Consider the following 14,473-nt stretch of genomic DNA (forward strand, 5'->3'; position numbering starts at 1 on the left):
AGCAGCCCAGCAGTGGAATATTTAAAGTCTGCGTATATATATTTTTAACTTTAAATACACAAGTATATAATATTACTTTCATTGCAGTGTATTTCAAAGGAAATTATATAATCGTTAAGAAAACTTTTCGCATCGTATTTTTCAGTCTATTTGAGAGTTCGTATATTCGTAACGTAAACACGTGCCGTATCGTGCTTTCATGTTTGAGCCCGAGATCCTTTTATAGGGGACTGTACAAAACTGCTGCTAAGTTTGTAAACAAAATAATACTGTTTGTATCATCGTGAGCGTCATTCGTTTTATCAGTTTATATATTTTATTTACTGTTCTATTCTAATAGTCATACATTGTCATACATACATTTGTTGTCAATGTCATACACTTTTTTTAACATTTGTAATTAATACACAGCATACTTAACCTATTGAAAATTTGTGCTTTAATGTGTTCGTTGATAGAAGTTAAAGTAATAAGCAAGTTATAAAAGTAACAACTTGTAAATATATCATTGCTTGGTTTCCTCTCCATATTATGGCTTAGAGCTTATTTCACCACTCTGCTCCAGTGGTTGCTGGATACACATATGGCGGACGTAAATCCGACAAAAGCAGGTTTCCTCACGATGTTTTCTTTCACTATAATCCAATTCAATTGTTATCCTTCACTGCCGAACACGAGATGAATTATTATAATTAAAGGTTAAGCAATAAACCACTTGAACATTAGAAGATTCAAACCCAGGAAGCGCTACAGAGTTTTTAAGTGCTTAATTAATTTTTATAATTTATCCTGTGCTCGCAAATGAATGAAAAAAAATACAAAGCAAATACATAACTAATTAAACTAGAGCATACGTGATGGTGTATACGCCTGTATAAATATTGCCAATATTTTTCATGCATCGCATATTGTTTCACAGCTATGGTTTCGCGTTCGTTATCTGTCTTCGTCTGATGGATTGTGTTCGTTTCGTGCCGTATCACGTTCTTCGCTTCCACGTTTTCACATTTGGAATTGTATATGAAAATATTAAATACGATATTTTTGTTATTTTTTTTTAATCTAGAATAGGAAGGCGGAGCATATGGGCCACCTGATGGTAAGTGGTCACCAACGCCCCTAGGTATTGGCATTGTAAGAAATGTTAATCATCGCTTATATCACCAATGCGCCACCAACCTTGGAAACTAAGATGTTATGTCCCTTGTGCCTGTAATTACACTGGCTCACTCACCCTTCAAATCGGTACAAGTACTGCTGTTTTGCGGTAGAATATCTGATGAGTGGGTGGTACCTACCCAGACGAGCTTGCACAAAGCTCTACCACCAGTACCTTCCTGACAGGATCGAAATATATACTTTTTGATAAATTTCATAATCTCACCAAAAGCTGCTTTAACTCTTCTTTTTCTCTATATTTTCACGAAATATCTACTAAATCCTTGTTTATCTTGATTGTTTTTTTTTGTTTGTTTGAAAAATGTGGAATAGATTGTTATTTTAATAACAATCTATGTCCTCATTCTGCGACCGTGACGTAATGTTTACCCAAATTTTTTATTACGCTAAACGTATATTAATTGAAAATTATATTTAACTCATTAAATTTACATTCATGCCCAAAGTACAAGTTTTTATTACAAGTATAGACAGTTTTCCTCTTGTCTTTTTTTGGGTATTTTGTTGTTTATATAATACCAAAGCCGGCGGTGAATATGCGATAGCTTTGCGTTCTCGAATACACACACACTTACACAGTATAATTGTATGTCAATTCGTTTTGCTTGCAAAGATTTTGTTAGATCGTGATAAATATGTTCCGTATCAAGTTTAACAATCCACTTAATTTTTTAAATGTATTATTCAGTCATATTCGATGCAGTTAAGTCATAATTAAACGGAACATATGTGTGCTTGTTTTTATATGAACGACGTCCCGTCATTACGAATTCCATTGGTGAATTTGAGGCGATGTTTACAAAAAGATTTAATTCGTCACCGCCTTTTTAAATTGCATTTCCGCAATAATCATCCGTAATTTAACAACTCGTGCGATGTTGACATTTTAGTGTTCATTGCGTTTTTGTACCGATGTCATCACCTCGTAATTGTTGCGGCATTGTCAATGGAAAATGTCCTTGGTGAGGTTTTAAGGTCGTATATTATGGCGCTTCTATTAATCGTGCTTATCTTTTATCTTCATACTAGCTACCTGTCCCGGCTTCTCACGGGTAAAAGGGTCTGCTTAAAACGCTTACATCGTAATACATAAAATTCTATAGTTTTACGTGGCGAACGACTGTAAAGGTCACGGAAGACTTATTTTTTCTCGACATCTTGCAATAATCATCGTCATATTAATATATCAACCAATTTACACAAAACATTAATGAATTGTAATAATATATATTATACACCTAAAGCTTCCTCAGGAATGAGTCCGTCCATTGGTGAAAGCCGTATTAGAATCCGGTTAGAATTTTTTGAGTTTATCGCGCACAGACAGACAGACAGACAGAAACACTGTGCTGTGGGGGCTTAGTTTTATACTACATATGTAGTGATAGTGATAATGACATTTCCTGCTTTAAATATAGTCTACTTTAGATTGCTTCTAATGCAGCAATCAAACTGAGATGCTTTGTCTTGTAAGTTCGGCACAGAAATCATCTTAGTTAGCGAGTAATTCGGGTCTTTAGGGTCGGTGTGTTCCGAACAATTACACTCAGAACTGGACTTAATGGCATTCGAGAACAGACAACGTTTCATTCGCTGTGGAATGTCATTGGTTGCAAAAATGTCGGTTACTGTCTTAACAGTGAACGCTATTAATGAATACTGACTTTGTCAATTGTATTTTACTTTTTAGATGAAATACCAGTTAAATTTATGAATATAAATTTGAATTTATTTGCAAAATTTTAGTATATTATGCATTTGATGAGCCATAACTAAGAAAGAACTATTCGACTACAGCGCGATATGCCGTATCGATTTCTCTGCTTGAATGAGTAATGTGGTCCATTCATTACATAGCGCCGTCTAGATAGTCTACACACATGGCTAACGGACGTGTCTACATCGACGCGATGCGATTCAACTGATAACGACCGACTAGGTGATGGGACTTACTGTACATGATAATATAATATAATATCCTGGGACATTATATTCACACACGGCCATCTGATCCCAAACTAAGCAGAGCTTGTACTAAATCTAAAACTAAATTGGAAATCAGACAACTAATATACTACATATACGACTTTTCTTTTGTAAATACATACTTATATAGATAAATACACCCAGACTCAGCACAGACAAACGTGTTCATGCACACAAATGTCTGTCCTGAGTGAGAATGAAACCCACAACCTTCGACGTGAAAGGCAAATATCTATCAACCACGCCAACTGGCCCGATAACATTGTAACATATTGTATACTTAATTAAATATAACGCTATTTATATACCGTAGTCAAATTATAAAATTATGATTAAATATATTGCTTATAATTGAACTTAGTTGACAATTGAACTGCCTCATTGTACTAGTGATTAGCGAATACGGCTGTAGAATTCGAGGACTTGGGCTTGACTGCAAGCCGGGTTAAGAAAAAGTTAGGGGGTTCTTCTGACAAAAAATCTTAGTAACAGCCTTAAGTTTAATCGTTGGCAGTGTTAACACTCCCGTGCTTCGGAAAGCACGTAAAGCCGCTGGTACTGTGCCTGAACTCTGGTCGTGCCGGATTGCCGTCATATCATTATGAGAGTGAAGAAATAGACAGTGCATATGTGTTTGCCCACACATTTGAGCACTGCTATAATATCGTCTGCATGTTGTGCTAGTTTCCTTTGAGAACGGCCGCCGTGACGGATATTGGCTAGGAGGACATCATACTTAAATATGTGCGAGAGTTTATTCAAACATAGTAATAATACTATGCTTAATGTTCAATCGTTTGATTAATCCCTTAATGAATTCTCTCTATACTTTAAAATCTTGACATAACGCATAATCTTAATTAATGTAGCTATTTTCTTAAATTTTATATAAAAGTTTTTATAATATGGATATCTTATATTATTTCATAGTCCATAAAAATGTATAACGTTCCTCTTAGGAACGTATTATTATTTTATAGCAAGCGACTCTCGAGGGATCCACGCTACAGTGCCAGCTAAGCTAGAATGCAAAGGAAAAGACTTGAGTTTCATCTCGGAAAATAGAGACAAAATAGATACCTCATTTTACAACGCATATCGGTTAGCTAGACTTGAATAAAGGGTGATTAGAACCATATCGCATTTCCAGTGGAACGATGCCATTCTAGCGTCATTTTCATTTGAGACTAGCTTATTACATATTTCACCATAATACCTTCATAACCCGTTTTGGTTTCGTTTGACAATGTCATTTAAAGTTACGTGTAAATTTTCCACTATTGAGTAAACGACTACTCTGCTTTTGATAAGGTTTGGAGCTTATTCCACCACGTTTATTTTCCACACGCTTCGCTTATTTGGTGGTAGGGTTTTGTGCAAGCTCGTCTGGGTTGATACGGTCACAAATAAAATTATTGTTGTGTTCCGGTTTTATGGGTGAGTGAGCCAGTGTAAATATAGGCACAAGGACATAATATCTGAATTTCCAAGGTTGATGGTGCATTTGCGATGAAATGAATGGTTACAGCGCCAATGTATATTGTCAGTGGTGTTAAGTTTTTTTTTTTTACTTAAAAATAAACAGCAAGCCAAAATTGTTTAGCGGGCGATAGGTTATAGGTTGTGTATTCTTTCAAATGTCGAATCAATAATGACCGAGAGAGCAAAATCAGTGTTTAACTAAACAACCGCTAAGCAACGTTTATAAGTAAGGCTGGTTATTTTTAAATTAAAAAAAAAACAACACTGTTGTATTTGACCTTTTATATTAACATATTTCGATATAATAGCCCAATAAATCAGCTATTGTAATATCTAGCTCGGCGTCGCTATGTAATATCGATTCGCACGTACTCGATGTTGAAGTTGAAAGCAGAGAAAATTGGCGTTAATTAATGATCTACAGTTTCTCAATTAGCTTCTGCTAACTTAGTCTCTTATGCTTGAACAAATTTCAAAGTTACTTTGACATTTCATTTTATGAGTCTGATTGATTAGAGTTTTAACTTATTATTTTTAGCATCAATGATTAAGAAAAAAATATATGATGTACAAAATTATATACAACGCGTATGATTATTTAATCACCGTATCGAAATATTTCAATACAAAAAAGTCATAGTATTTATGCTTCACTGACTTTTCCCTTGCTTTAAATTTATTATTCTCTTATAACACGTAACACGATTATTTAATGTATTTTTTGATGAAAAAAAACTTACTATATAAAATTAACAATCATCAATATAATAAACTGTCGCCCTACAAAACGGTGAATAGCATATCAACGACGACGTGGCAAATTGTAGTGAATGCAAAGCTTGATCTATAATTCAAGAATTCATCGCACGACCTTGTCAAATGATTCATATTGTTCAAATATGACATGTCCACAAACATAGTCGACGTAACGGGAACTTAACTAGTGGCAGTTTTATATAGAGTCATTAGACCTGGGTTCATTGAACCCTGATTGCTAGACAGCGGGCCTTGTTTACATCAACTGCTGTAACGCGTTAATGGGGTCGAATTGTCGTTAATTAATGCGCAGTCTTGATTGGCTGCAAATTAAAGGGACGCCGGGTATGTCAATCTTAATGAATGTTTTTGATTTCCTAAGAATTTTCACTAAATAAACCAATTTTACATGATAAATGAAGAAGCGTCGACCTGTTTTTGGTAAATATCTAATTATAATAAAATATTCATAGTATTTATCAAAAAACGAAGTTAATTTGCGTGTGTGTTACCTTATACAACTTGGATAGAATTTATGAGTTTTGAAATGCTTTGAATTTCTTCCACTCATATAGAATCAGAAGAAGATATCTTTGATAAATATTTAAGTATTAAGTGTTTGAGTTATTAATAGCATATTCGCTAGTTCTATAAAGCTTGCATAAGCTGTTATTGTCCAATGTGATTAGTAAAATCGAATGCTTTTCTTATCTAATATCCAGCGTGGATCAAACAAACAATCGCTCATGTTTCATTGTACGTTTCAATTTTTATACGTCAAACGTTTCGACTGCTTCCATTATCATAAGCCGTATAAACTGAGTCACGTGATCGCGTGTGAAACGCTAATATTTTGCAAGGCTGCGCTTGCTTGTTTGATCTGTTCCTTTGCTTCAACAATCTTTTGGATCAACGCCAACATACAGAACAGACGAGATGTCATTTACTCCGGTTTTCTATTGCAATTATTCTAGTTCTAATAACCTAGATGTTGGATAATTAAAAACCTGACCGGAATTTGGAGCGCCTTCTATTGATTCTGAGATGATTTATTTGTTATTATCATTATTTTTTATAACAGCTAGTGATAAAATGATTGACATGTTCAATGATTAATTCTTTTCAAAATATTATTTCTTTATTAAAATGTGTTCGTGTAATATGCTAAGCAAACATTCGAATAGCAGTAAATCTTGTTTTAGAAAAGTCTCGAAGTACCGTTGACGGTCTATCATTAGCATGAATTCTCTTTTAATCTAAAGCCATTTAGTGAACATTTTCTGCAGCTCTGCAAGTTTGTCGGCGTCGTGATCGTGGAACAGCTTTAATTTAATCTCTGTGTTACACGATGGCAGGTTCGGAAATTTGTTAAGCTTCATAACATCTTGCTCTCCCAAAACATGTCTTAAAGGTTAAGTATTTGGTATAAACAAATTTGCATGTCTTTCCTTGGGGTTCAAGATTGATTCATACCAAATTTCGTCAAAACTGGTTCAGTGGTTTAGACGTGAAAGCGTAACAGACAGACAAGAGTTACTTTCGCATTTATAATATTCGTATAGATTATATAACTGCACGTATTTTATGTTGATTTAAGAGAATGCCATTTGACATAACGACATAAAATTGAATGAATATTGATCTTTCTAAATATTTGTTTTAAAAATATTGTGTAGTGTATAAGGCTATTTACAATAATTATCTGAACTATTTAGTATGTTAATAACATTTAATGTGTCACTATTGCCACAATCACAAAACATATACCATTGTAATGTTTGTGAAATTAATTATTAATAATAATCATTTATTTCAGATAAAAAAAATTATATAATTAATTAGTGACAATTTACTTAGCTTATGTTAGTAGATACAAATGATATAAAAATTAATTGAAGTTAGTACAGTACAGTAACAGCCTGTTAATGTCCCACTGCTGGGCTAAGCCCCCCTTAAGAGGAGAAGGCTTGGAGCTTATTCCACCAAGCTGCTCCAATGCGGGTTGGTAGAACACATATGTGTTGTCTGTGTATGGCATAATTTCAAATTAAACTTAAATTGAAATTAAATGGATTGAATGGCTTAAATAAAATAAAAAACAAATTTTAATTGAATTGAATTGTACAAATGTAAATAAAATATTATTATCGATTGCATTATGCATCAAACGAATTCCATTTATCATTGTCTGCTAGGTAACTGTGCAGACGGGTCATTGTTCTACGGCTGTGTTAGTATTCGCGACGACAGGTGGCGCGCGTGACGCCTGTTTCCGGCGCAGGCGCATATTTAGGATACTGAATGCACGCCTCGACATTGTAAAGATCAGTGAATATTGCGGTAATTGAAGTATCAAATGAGTATTCCCTGATATTATTTTTAATTATATATTCTTCGGATGATTATTATAGAATGAATGTTCTTCTATTTAATTTTACATTATATGATAAATCGCTTATATTAAATATTTAATTTAATATAGCCGAGATGGCCCAGTGGTAAGAACGCGTCAAACTTAACCGATGATCGCGAGTTCAAACCCGGGCAAGCACCACTAGAATTTTCATGGGCTTAATTTGTGATTATAATTCATCTCATGCTTTACGGTGAAGGAAAACATCTCGAGGAAACCTGCATGTGTCTAATTTTACTAAAATTCTGCCACATGTATATTCCACCAACCCGCATTGAAGCACCGTGGTGGAATAAGCTCCAAACCTTCTCCCCAAAAAGGGAGAGGAGGCCTTAGCCCAGCAGTGGGTCATTCACAGGCTGATACCATTTAATATGAGAAAATATCGCTTCAAATAATATTGTTTATTTTATATTGTTTATTTCTTCATATTGTTTATTTTTTGAAATACAAATATGGCGCATATATACTGGTGTTACATTCGGAAATTCGAACATTTCACGAGCCGTAATGAACACCGATATTGGAACTACTGATGCGTCAACAAACGTAAAGGGCTTACAATATTACTAAAAGTGTTACTAACTATTATAAATAAATAAAATCAATTACTACGACAATCTGTATCTATTATAATTAAATAACTAAAATCAGTGAAACGATTTCATAGTATTCAACAGTCATTCTATTCTTTTTGTTAATATTTTTTTTTTATTTTCATAAGAAAAATATTAAAATTTCCTAATCAAAATATTTTAACAAATCGGCAACTATTTATCCTTGTTACCTGTAATAAGCAAAATTACAATAGTAACAACTTTTATATTAAAAAAAAAACCTAAACTAAACTACATTGCTGCTTTTTACCTGGCTAGCAAAGCCCACTGCTTTGCGTAATGTGTTAACAAAATTTCATGATGATCGATGAGTAGTTGAAACGTGAAAGCGTAACAGATAAACAAAGTCGCTTTCGCCTTTATAATATTAATTATGATACTATATAAACTGCAAGTTTACTGGTGGTAGGGCTTTGTGCAAGCTCGTCTGGGTAGGTACCACCCACTCATCAGATATTCTACCGCAAAACAGCAATACTTGGTATTGTTGTGTTCCGGTTTGAAGGGTGAGTGAGCCAGTGTAATTACAGGCACAAGGGACATAAAATCTTAGTTCCCAAGGTTGGTGGCGCATTGGATATGTAAGCGATGGTTGACATTTCTTACAATGCTAATGTCTAAGAGCGTTGGTGACCACTTACCATCAGGTGGCCCATATGCTCGTCCGCCTTCCTATTCTATAAAAAAAAAAAAAAAAAAAAAGTAAATACGCTGTATGTTCAATGTTATTAGTGATGCACCGTAAAGCGTGCATTATGTTTCGATGTCTTACCGACTTTATTCATAACAAAGCGTCCTTAATATCTACGTCATTTTTCAATTTTTTTTTCTATGTGGCAACCCTAATTTAACGCATGTTTTATACTGTCCGTCCAGCGGATATTTAATCACGAATCCTTGAATAGTGAACGTCATTATTGTCGCCGCTGTGGTGGCATTTGTTTTTTTTTTATAATATTTATCGCGACCGGAAATACACTCCATCACCGGACAGAGCAGATGCTTGTGAAATTAATTTTAAATTGGCATTATCTGGTAATTTATTATGAATGTGCTATCATAATTATTTATGTATTAAAAATATTGGTAACGTGCAATTTTTTTTAATTTTTTTTTTAAATACGCGGAGACACAAACCGTTATGCATAAATGTAAAACAATAATAAATAAGTTAATGATTAATTTTAATTTTCAGAATAATCGAACGAAACAAATTTGCCAAAACAATATATAATAAAACGAACTGTGATCGCCCAAGGGCGTTAAACCGTAGATAAGTGAACTAAAAGTGCTTCTACACGTAATGAACAACCTTATAAAAAGCCTTAATTGAGAACGAAATCACCTAAAAGGACCAAGCTTAGAATTTTGTAACCGTTTTTAATTAGTGTACGAACGCCTTAATTTTATACCGACTTAGACCTTAAGTAGGTTTAGCGATGATGGATTTTATTACACGGCCGTGAAGTGAAGTGAAGTGCAGTGTAAGTGTAATTTGGATCTGGTCATCATGGAGCGTTGCGATGGATTTCTGGTGTATAGGAAGCCGGTGTACAGGGTCTTCCAGTATTTGGAAACGTAAGTACCGTGTTTCAGCTAAACGTTATCGTATTCGTTTCTGATAATAATATGTTTAAAGTTCCAATTTTAATTGTTGGAATATTCCAGTCGGTGTCACACACTGATACATTTTTATATAAACTGGACTGCTTCATAGGTCTTCCTTCTGATTCCCAAGATTCCCAGTTTCTGGAGTCAAAGTCCATGTCAAGCTTTTCTCTCATTCTCTGTAGCAGTCTGAAGTCTAGATTTCTGCAATGTTTATACTATAAATTGGAAAGCACGTGAAACTGTTTCCACTAGGCCAAACTCCTTCCGATCGTGTCGGTTTTGTCGTCCTATCGTATTGTGATTGAGGCTATAGATAGTGTGCTAGTGTTTGCATACACATGTAGATAAACTAACACATGCATGCATACACACACGCAACAAACACACACACACACACTTGTGCACTATGTCCCCCGCAGTTGGCTAGCCGCCGTGATCGAAGTCGGTCATGAGGACTTACGTACATATGTACTAAATATTACATACATGAGATCAAGTGATAATCAAACCCTACACATTAATATTTCTCTTATATCAAAATTAAATTAAACAGTGTGCTTACTATGTTCGCGTGATGTCATAAGGCGAAAAAACATATTCAAATAAAACTATAGAGTTTTATTAAATATAATTAAAAAATAATCGATTATGGTTACTCGACCTACGGATCCAACATAATGATGTCGCGTGACTGTACCACTTTAAGTCGCTCTCGTTAAATACTAGACGTCAATTAGTTAATACAACTGTCCGAATGATAGTTGAACGTTCAACTATTTTAAAACGAATTTAGAACTTGAACTATAGTTTATTTTATATTTAAAAGAATATGTTAAAAAAATAATCGATAAAATCTATTACATAGAGATACGTATTTCACTTGGTTATTCATATTTTGACAGTTAGAAGGTAACCATCAATAGTGGCGTACCTACACTCGCTGACGGAAGTATGCGTTCTTATTATTTCAAGCCCTGAAGAAAGAGGTCGCTTTGACAACAAGTAGGTCGCAACGTTGTTCCTTTTCAGCGTCATTAAGTAGGTATTATAGCCTCATGAATAGCTTCGGTGCAGTGGCTGAACCATTTGAATCTTGCTCGAAGTTTTCGGTTCAGTTTTTGTGTGCTTAATTTGTGTTTTAAATTAATCTTCTGCTGGGCGAAGGAAAATATCATGAGGAAACCTGTGTATTATTTCGGATAAAACTCTAGTCGCGGGTGAAATCTTAAAGTTTGCTGGCTTTAAAGTTTCCTTGTCGCTATAAAAACTTTAACTTTCATTTACTTGTTATATATGTGGCGTTTTTATTCGTAAGATATTTCATGTAAACTCGAATTACTTCGCAAAATTTTACCTTACCGAACCATTTTGTTCTATGTAAAGCTAAAATTCAGAAAGGAGATCCACCGCAAAAACCTCTTAAACAATAATTACTACTATATACGATTAAATTTAATGTTCTGTAATACGAACTTCGCAATTTTTATATCATATATTTTCGTGTCTTGTAATTAACCAATTATGATTATTTTAACCATAAGATTTAAATTATTATTAGTCATTTTTCTAAAGCAAAACAAAAGGTACTGTCAAGTGAAATCCTAAAACATTTTTATCAATAGTACCTACATGCTGGACGAGGGGTCCGACTAATGCCTTTGTCCTGTCTGAAAGGATCATTAAAATTGCAGTATATTTTGCGACTGTCATCTACAATTCGCCAACCTCATATTTACTGCAAAATTTAATTTGGTTCAATTTTTATAATTTACTCAAGTATATGAAACACATTTGTCAAGAAATGTAACTGTTCAATATTACTTGATATAAAACTCGGGTAGTATGTAATTATTTATTATATATATTTTCATGCAAGTTCTAAATACTATGATTCTATTTGCTTGATTCTACTTATTAAGTAAATATCCTTTTTTTATTGCTCGCCATTATGTAACAATATGTGTACAAATATTTTGTTTACAAAAACCAACGGTACACATAAATTGCAATGTTTTATTTTACAAACCTTTACAACTCGATTCAGTTGCAAAATTTTAGTTAAAATGAATCTTAACCTCTACAAATCGAAACAAAATCCGACTAAGTCAAAATCCTCTATAAACTGAGCTCTTTAATGTGCGACTTCTAGAGGTTTCTACTGTATATTCATGACTAGTTAACATGATCTGAAGCGATCTCAATGAAAACTACATCGATAATGGGAAATTCATTGGTTCGTGATTCACTCATAATGCCTTTGTGTTGCCAATATAGGTTTAAATTCAATTTCGGTTTTGTGTTGCCATTTACAGATAATCAAAATTGGTATTCGTGATTACCTTGATGCAAATCTGATTTTGTCATACTTTTTTTCCCAGTGTAATCAGGATCGCTGTTGTGTGATGAACGATTTTCGCTTTTTTTATACACTAATAATAATCATGTTGGTGAAAAAAATGTTTGGGATTTTGTGTTGTATTCGTAATTTTGATTTTTATAAACTCTTTTTTATTATATGTAAATAAATGTATTTTGTTTTAAAGCGATGACACTAATGTACTTTTGAAATTTAAATGAAACAACAAGGTATCAGCAGGTATAAGCAGTATATATAATATATATATATATATATATATATATATATATATATATATATATATAAAATTTAAAGTCAGTTGTAATGTAATATTTAGCTTTTTCTTTTATATTTCATAAAATAAAAAGCTAAATATATAACCACAGTATATCTTATTAAAAAAAACAAACGTTAAGGATATTTTCTTTTTATTTATTATTATATTTTTGAAAAAGCAAAAATGTTTTGGTTAATAAATAACAAGTTTTTTGAAGATTTGGACCTTATTTAACTACACAACCACAATGCGGGTTGGTGGATACACATATGTTCGAATGTATCGTCTAACGAGATGAATTATACACACAAATTAAGCACAACAAAATTTCATAAGGGCTCGAATACGAAGCCGCGATCTTCATTTAAGATTGACATTTTAATATTCACAGAGAATTTCGAAAAATATATTTAAAAAATCATCGTATTAAAATGAAAAGTGATGCACTTTTAAAACACGATTGTGCTTTTTATAAACTAGCAACAACTTACCCTAGGTTGTTGTAATGTTTTCATTACGTAGTTTTAAATATAACTCTACAAAGGGGAGTTAAGTGTTTTGAGCGCGTACACTAATTTGTTATTTTTTTTAATCGCGTCGAAGAGAAAACGGTTGTTAAATTTATTAGACCTATTTTAGATACGGCTAAGTCGTTTTCGTCTTTTTAACCCTTTGTTTAGTTATCTATAGTCTAGTGGTTAATAACATAAATATGTACAGCGCTTATAAAGTAATCAACAATTCTTTTAACTAACTCTATGGTTTTATTTATAAAGCATTTATTGCTCATAATAGTACAAAAAAGTATGATATTGTAATAAGGGACAGGTAAACTGTAAGACACCCAAAGGCGGCTTTATAACTTACAGTTATTCTAATTAAATCTAGGCAGTATAGAAATCAAGTTTAGTTACGGTTTGGTTTTGTACCATACAACTGTCATCAATAGATTGTAGCTAAATTGTTAATTGTTGTCACATTTTCATACGATACGCCGCTCTACGAGCAATACCAAAAAATAGCAGAATAGTAATATTTCATCTACGAAAGTATTTTCATATTTTATATCCACGAGAGGTCGCCGTAATGTAATAAAAGGTCTTTGTGCTCGTTTTCAACGCTGTGAAAAAAAAAAACATCGCGATTAACGTCAGAAATTTTGCGTTGCTCGGAAATTTCCGCTTAATGTCTCGCTTTCAATTTCTAAACTTGAGTTTTGTTTATTCTGTGTTTTTTTGTTATTGTATTATTCATATATTTGCTTGTTTTTTTAAAACTTCGTTTAATTTGTTTTAGTTTATTTATTATTTATTCAGCATTCCACTGCCAAATAGCAATATTTTCATATTTATTTTCGGTTATTGTCATACCCGACTTGAACTTTATTCACCCGAGTGAGTCAGTGTATTAATATACACAACATTAATTATAACATGAAAGAATGTGATTACTTTCTATCAGATAATTTTCCGTCTTTTAAATAAAAGAAAAGCTAATTATTATAATTGACTTTATCGAGCTTAGTGACAGCCTGTGGATGTCCCACTGCTAGGCGAAGGCCTCCTCTCCTTTTTTAGGAGAAGGTATTGGAGTTTATTCCACCATGCTGCTTCAACGTGGTTTGGTGGAATACACATGTGGCAGAATTTCAGTGAAATTAGACACATGCAGGTTTCCTCACGATGTTTTCCTTCACCGTCAAGCACGAGATCAATTACAAACACAAATTAAGCACATGAAAATTCAGGGGTTTGAACCCACGATTATCGGTTAAGAATCACGCGTTCTAACCACTG

The 14,473-nt window shown here is 33.2% G+C and overlaps 1 protein-coding gene across 4 annotated transcripts in view; it reads left to right on the forward strand.

Moving 5' to 3' along the window:
* LOC126777150 (focal adhesion kinase 1) overlaps positions 1-14,473 on the forward strand; it is a 168,481-nt gene that overhangs the window by 30,537 nt on the left and 123,471 nt on the right. For 3 of the 4 annotated variants that reach the window (XM_050500068.1, XM_050500071.1, XM_050500069.1), the window contains exon 2: positions 9,629-10,011. The exons of the other annotated variant lie outside the window; for it this stretch is intronic. In XM_050500068.1, the coding sequence (XP_050356025.1) occupies positions 9,944-10,011 (68 nt within the window). In that variant the 5' untranslated portion in view covers positions 9,629-9,943. The remainder of the gene's footprint in view (positions 1-9,628; positions 10,012-14,473) is intronic. 4 annotated transcript variants of the gene reach the window in all.

This window comes from Nymphalis io, chromosome 22 (genome assembly GCF_905147045.1).
Source record: "Nymphalis io chromosome 22, ilAglIoxx1.1, whole genome shotgun sequence".
NCBI classification, from domain to species: Eukaryota; Metazoa; Arthropoda; class Insecta; order Lepidoptera; family Nymphalidae; genus Nymphalis; species Nymphalis io.